At 45.8% G+C, this 6949-nt stretch overlaps 1 protein-coding gene across 1 annotated transcript in view; it reads right to left on the bottom strand.

The window, feature by feature from the left end:
- Positions 1-5253: 5253 nt before the first annotated feature.
- Positions 5254-6949, bottom strand: part of SRD5A1 (steroid 5 alpha-reductase 1) — a 40854-nt gene continuing 39158 nt past the window's right edge. Inside the window, exon 5 of the mRNA XM_032795122.2 lies at positions 5254-5648. Within this exon, the coding sequence (XP_032651013.1) occupies positions 5582-5648 (67 nt within the window). The 3' untranslated portion in view covers positions 5254-5581. The remainder of the gene's footprint in view (positions 5649-6949) is intronic.

Raw genomic sequence — 6949 nt, 5'->3', positions numbered from 1 at the left:
GGTCTCCAACCTCTGCTGGAGGTGGCTAGAGCCACAATACACCAGCTGCCAAGTGGCCAAGGTTGTGACACTGGAGCAGTTCCTTCAGATCCTGCCCAGCAGGGTGAAGGAGTAGGTACAGTGACACTAGCCAAGGACCCTTGTGGAGGCTATGTCCCTTGCTGAGGACTATATGGCAGGCAAGCCAGAGGAGCGAGCAGACCTTATAATAGAATATCAGGGTTGGAAGGGACCTCAGGAGGTCATCTAGTCCAACCCCCTGCTCAAAGCAGGGCCAATCCCCACATTTTTGCCTCAGATCCCTAAATGGCCCCCTCAAGGATTGAACTCACAACCCTGGGTTTAGCAGGCCAATGCTCAAACCACTGAGCTATCGCACCCCCCAACAAAGAGTTCAGAATGGGGAGACTGACCCCCAGAGGGAGCAATGCATAAGACAGGAGGGGGAAGTCCCTGGTTGCACATCAGGCAGATGGGGTTCCCGATGACCCTCAGGACATGGGGTCCCTCAGGGGCATGCCTGTCTCAGGGCCAGGAAGAATGATCGGGGGAACCAAGCCTACCACAGAGCACCCCACCCAAGGAGGGGAACCAGGACTGATGCCAGTGTGGACAAACAGGACACTTCAGGAGAGTGTCCCTACATGGACTGTAATTATGGGCAGGTCCTGGTGGCGGACTAATGAGCCTGGAAGGATGGGCCACCGAAGAGCGTGATCCTGGTGCAAGTGGAGGTAACTCCAATTGTGGCATGGATAAACTTGGGGTGTAGCTAGACTGTCATCCACATGGGACTGGTAGAGCATTCCCACCCCACCGGGGCACCGATACGGTTAATCTTAACCCACCATCTGGATGTGACTGGAGGCTGCTCAAGAGGAATTGTGTTGCCTAGTTGGGGTCGTCCCTAGGTTAGCCTACCCAGTGATTCTGCGGTGCGAGTGGCTGTGTTTTGCTTACCTTATAAAGGGGTGGAGCAGACAGCCCGAGAAAAAGGGGAGAATACGCCATGGGAGGCAGGGTTTATTAGGCCAAACCAGGCCCCAGGACCCCTTGCAGGGGACATTGAGAGGCTCTGAAGTAGCTGAGGAAAGTCAAGCCCTGGCCAACAGTCCAACAGGGGAAAAGCCAGGATAGCTGGATATTGATGGAGATTTCTTGGATGAACAGAGAGGAGACCCCTAGCCTTAGACAAACCTGTGAGCAAGTGGCAAGCTGGGCTGGAGAGGCCCCAAGGCCCCCATTTTGAGATCTACAAGGAATTGCTTTATCAGGTGGTTCAGGAGCCGGAGACGAGAGCCGAGTTCCACCAACTGTTGGCCCTGCGAAGGTTCTGAAGAGGACTACGCTGCCTGGCGCACGCAGTCCTTTGGGCAGGACATTTGCGGGGAGAAAGACCCTACTAAGGGTGGCCCAGTGGTTCTTCTGGCCAGGCATACATCAAGAGGTCGGGGATTACTGTGCCTCTTGTCCTGAGTGCCAGAAGTCCACTGTGAAGGGGATACCAAGGGCACCCCTGGTACCTTTACCAGTGATTGGCATTACTTTCAAGCAGATTGGCCTCAACCTGGTGGGACTTCTGGAAAAGAGCAGCTCGGGCCATAGATACATCCTGGTCATGGTCAACTATGCAGCTCAGTATCCTGTAGCATTACCATTACAAACAGCCCCAGCCTCAGTCATCGCCAACAAGCTCTTGCAGATATTTTCCCGAGTGGGGTTGCCATGAGAGATATTAATGAATCAAGGGACTAATGTGACCTCCAGGTTGATGGCAGAACTCTGCCGATTGTTGAACATTCATTGCCTTAAGACCTTGGTCTACCATCCCCAGATGGACGGGATGGCGGAATGTTTTAATGAGACATTAAAGGTGATGTTATGGAAATCCATGGTGGACGACTCCCACCAGTGGGACAAGTTACTTCCAGCAATCCTCTTCACCATATGGGAGGTGCCACAAGCTTCCACCAGGTTCTCCCCATTCGAGCTCCTCTATGGGAAGCAACCCCGCGGACTCTCAGACCTCTTGAGAGAAACCTGGGAGGAGCAGGAGACCGGGGTCAGAGGCTCGGTCCAGTATGTCCTCCATTTGAGGGAGCAGCTTTGGGAATTGGGCACCCTAGCCAGGAAGAACCTGTTGCAGGCACAGCACAGCCAAGAGGCCCAGTACAACTGGGGAATGAAGATGAGGAACTTTGAGCCTTGGGACCAAGTCCTGTTGTTACTGCCTTCCTCTGAGTCTAAACTATTGGCCAAATGGGAGGGGCCATACGAGGTGGGTCCCATCAATTATGAGATCTGGCTGTCCAGACAACAAAGGGACACCCATGTGTACCACACAAATCTTCTTAAAGCGTGGAAGGACCGAGAGGGATTCCTGATTGCCCCATGCCCCTTGGAACCCAAACTAGGGCCAACGGCTAGTGAGTGTGAAGAGCTGGGGTCCATAGCCATTGGCTAGGAACTCAACTCTACCTGGCAGGAACAGGTGCAGCAGCTGGTGGCAGCTTTCCTCATGATATTATCCGCCCAACCAGGAAAGACCACGATGACCAGTCACCACATCGTCACTGTCCCCAGCCAAAAGGTGAGGGAGAACTACCACCTGCTCCCCAAGAAGATGTGGGAGACCATGCTGAAGGAGTTGGAATCAATGCCAGCCCTGGGGGTAGTGGAAGAATCTAAGTGCAAGTGGCAGAGTCCCATAGTGCTGGTCACCCAAGCCGGATGGCTTGGTCAGATTTTACATCGACTTCTGTAAAGTAAACGCCATCTCCCACTTTGATGCCTACCCCATGCCACGGGTGGGTGAGTTACTGGAAAGACTAAGCCACGCAGAATTTATCTCCACCCTGGACCTGACCAAGGGGTACTGGCAGATCCCCATGACACCTACCTCACGAGCAAAGACAGGCTTTCCCATGCCATTCAGCCTCTTTCAATTTACAGTGATGCTTTTCAGTTTACATGGGTCTGCGGCTACATTCCAGCAGCTCACGAACCAGGTACTGAGCCCCCACAATTCATATCCTGCAGCATTCATTGATAACCTCTATAGCGCAGCTGGGAAGACCACATATGGCATCTAACCCAAGTACTACAGACCTAGATGCAGGCCACACGGCGAATCCAGCCAAGTGCCATTCAGGGCAATGAGAAATGACTTCTCTAGGCTGTACGGTAGGGTGGGGGAAATTACACCCTATGATAGATAAGCTACAGGCTTGAAGGGATTACCCTATCCCTAAAACCAGAAAATAAGTACAGCAGTTCTAAGGCCTGGAGGGATATTATTGGCAGTTTGTCCCTAATTTTTTGACACTGGCCACCTCCCTGCCAGACCTAACGAAGAAAACACAGCCCCAGAAGATCCAATAAACAAATAGGCAAAGGCTGCCTTGTTGGTCAAAATGGGAGGCAGGTAGCCTCAAATGATGTTGGAATTAAGATAAGGTTTTAAAGAAGGCAATACAGCTAAGCTTTGTTTGTCTTCAAAGCAGCACTTAAAAGTGTCCAGGCATATTGAGACTATTTAAAAGGTAACTTCCAAAGAAAACAAAAACAACCCTCCTACCCTGACCCCACCGAAAAAAGAGAAACTGGGCTTGTGCCTTTCCTTAGGATTTATATAAAGAAAAAAATTGTTAAACATTTTCTGCTTGTTTTTTACATTAAAGATTCAGGACTTATCTACTGTAAAAGACAATGGAGACTGGAGAAGTAGGAACATCACAAGAGAAAGGAGACAAAGCTGAGCAATTGGGAAGAGAAGGGATTTTTAAATCACTATTTAAAATTCCATCTACTTTTAGTCCCTATTTAAAACCCAGCAATTAAGTATCTGTTTAAGATTCAACAGCCCCACTCTTTCAGTTAAGGTACTGGAACTCTCATGAATGTTTACTGTGAGCTCACAGAGGTCCTTCAGCAAATCTAGGAAAGGAGAACAGACATGACATTATTAAGGTAAAAACACGTATTCAAAAATCCAGTTCTCTTTGGAAAACAGATGTCATCCATGCACTTATTATAAAGAAGTAAAAACATTTTTGAAAAATTCTCTGTAGCTCTTAGGTGGTGAGGTTTGTTCTTATAGGCAAGCCAGAAAACAGTACTATCCAAAACTAAGCGTCAAAGACCCTAACCTTCCTAAAACAGAAATAGATACCGAAAGTAAACTTTAAAAGTCATTAGAATGTCAAAGAACAGGAGTACTTGTGGCACCTTAGAGACTAACAAATTTATTTGAGCATAAGCTTTCGTGGGCTACAGCCCACTTCTTTGGATGCATAGAATGGAACACACAGACAGGAGATATTTATACATATAGAGAACATAAAAAGGTGGAAGTATGCATACCAACTGTAAGAGGCCAATCAGCTGAGATGAGCTATCATCAACAGGAGAAAAACCTTTGAAGTGATAATCGAGATGACCCATAGAAGGTGTGAGAACTTAACATGGGCAAATAGATGCAATTAGTGTAATGACCCAACCATTCCCAGTCTCTGTTTAAACCTAAGTTAATTGTATCTAATTTGCATATTAATTCAAGTTCAGCGGTCTCTCTTTGGAGTCTGTTTTTGAAGATTTTTTGTTGCAAAATTGCCACCTTCAAGTCTGTCACTGAGTAGTTAGAGAGGTTGAAGTGTTCTCCCACTGGTTTTTGAATGTTATGATTCCTGATATCAGATTTATGTGCATTTATTCTTTTGCGTAGAGATTGTCTGGTTTGGCCAATGTATATGGCAGAGGGGCATGTTGGCGGGAACTGGCAAAAAATTAAGGCAAATCTTTTACCAGTAACCATTAATATTTCTCATATGAAAAATAAAAAGCGGAACAAAGAGTAGAATGGAAAAAATAAGGAAAGTAGAATATGTCATGGAAGTGGCTGAGACGCCAGCCACTGAAAAGTACCTGAGAGAGTTATCAATTTGGAGGAAGAAGTAAATCTTAACCCATTATTTCCCAAAGTTACTGCTTCTCTCATAAGTAGTGCATGTAGTGTTAACAGTGTTCTATTGTTTGTGCCTGCATAGATGTGCGGGGGCTGAGGGTAGCTCTCACCACTACTCCTTGCTCAGTGGCTAGGCATAATACTCAGTACAAAGACTACATTTAGTGACACTACTAGCACTAGATTATCTGTGGGGGGGAAGACGGGGGGGGTGAGGCAAGTAAATCCTGTTTGTGTGGGGACAGAGTGCGCACAAGCACCCACTGACATGGTGCAATATATGAGATCTTGGTGGTATTGTGCCCGGCTGAGGCAGAAACAGCAACAGGCAGAGGCAGGATAAGAAGCAATACAGGCATCCCTGTAGTTCCAGTGATGAAGATATTATTTTATTAAGGCAGTTATTACACTATGTTCCAAATAGGAACAGGATGGCTGACTCTTCTGTCACTATGACCTCATCCATCAGTTGATGAGGTCATAGGAACCAACAAAAGTGACACTGAAAATGTTAAAAGAAAACCTTTAGGCTAACTTGTTGGGAGTTGTTTGTGAACTGAATATTTTCAGAATAGCAACCACCAGCATTCAAAGTCAGCCAGCTCCATGATGCACACCTCAGAGCAAAAATGGAATCAATATCTTCCTGGCCTTTGGGTAGTCTTCAAATTTCTCAAGATACCATCTGAAAAAACAAGTCACTTGAATTAGTATTCATTGTCAAAATACTACAAAAGAGACTATATTGTAGGAAACTGCCAGAGAAACATTTATAGCAATATAAGTGGATTAATCTACAAAGGAACATCTCCAGGCTTCACTTCATGTGCAGAACTCCTATTTTAAAATTATCACATCCATCCTCATGAGATCAGAGTGCTGACTACAAAAATTAAATCAAACCTATGGTTGCCAACAATGGCAAAACCAAATTAATGAGAGTGGTGTGTGTGGAGCAAGGGCAAGTGAGTGGCCTAACATCATAAAAAGTAGATAATGTACGACAGCAAGTGCCCAGATTCCATTACAAGATGGATACATTGGGATGATGAAAGAAGTGGGTAGATTTTAGAGCAGCTACAAGAAACATGAGGAAAGACTGACAGGTTGGAACAATAGTACCTTCCTCTAGGTAAGATCTATATGAACTCTCATAAGAATTTAGATATACCAATTCAGATTGCTGGTGAGAACAGATTGCTGGTGAGAAACAAAACAAACCATGAGGGTTAATCATCTCCAAACCTGGAAAAAGACCCAGACTTATTTTGGTGCTCTAGCTCCAGGCAAAAACCTGCAGCTCCACTGCTCCAGGCTCCGCTCCAAAGCCCTGATTGTAAAAGATGTGTCAGCTCTCCTGTTACTACACCCTCAAAAGGGACACCATCAACTTCAAAACAAGACAATTTTAAAAAATGAGTTAAGTGTTTTGAGGTTCTACACCTGTCCTGGGGTCCTTGTTTTACAAACACATTTTCCTGTTCTAAAAATATTTTTCTGCCCCTCTTGCTGTGTGAAAGACTCGCACATCCTGGGGAAATGGGATCTGATTTAGTCTGGTCTCCTCACAGATGCAGGTGTTCATACTACCAAATCCAACAGCAGGATCAGGGTCTAAGTAATTGTTATGGGGAAACATTAAAACTGACTACACACAAGACTGTCAAGTGCACAAAATAAATCATTTGCCATAATTTTTCTCCACTCTTTCATTCAGGGTTTTTTTCCTCCATACATCCCCCTGCTCCTTGTCTTCTGTGCCACTCTTTTTCCTTCTTCTCAACCTTTTCTACCTTTCACCAGGCTCCCTGTGCAAAAAGTTTGCAAAAGGGAACTGGCAAGGATTATTCAGTTTTCTTCTTCTTTGAAGGAGTTGGCAAAAGCTTGATGTAGGAGGAAACTGGAAAAATCCTACGCAATTTGCCTTGGCAAACTATTCATGCCTGATTGTGTTCATATTGAGCTTTAGAAATTCTAGCCACAATT

This window comes from Chelonoidis abingdonii, chromosome 2, assembly GCF_003597395.2.
Source record: "Chelonoidis abingdonii isolate Lonesome George chromosome 2, CheloAbing_2.0, whole genome shotgun sequence".
In the NCBI taxonomy this organism is placed as follows: domain Eukaryota; kingdom Metazoa; phylum Chordata; order Testudines; family Testudinidae; genus Chelonoidis; species Chelonoidis abingdonii.
Note: the sequence above shows the minus strand (reverse complement) of the source record. Positions and strands in the feature narration are given on the sequence as shown.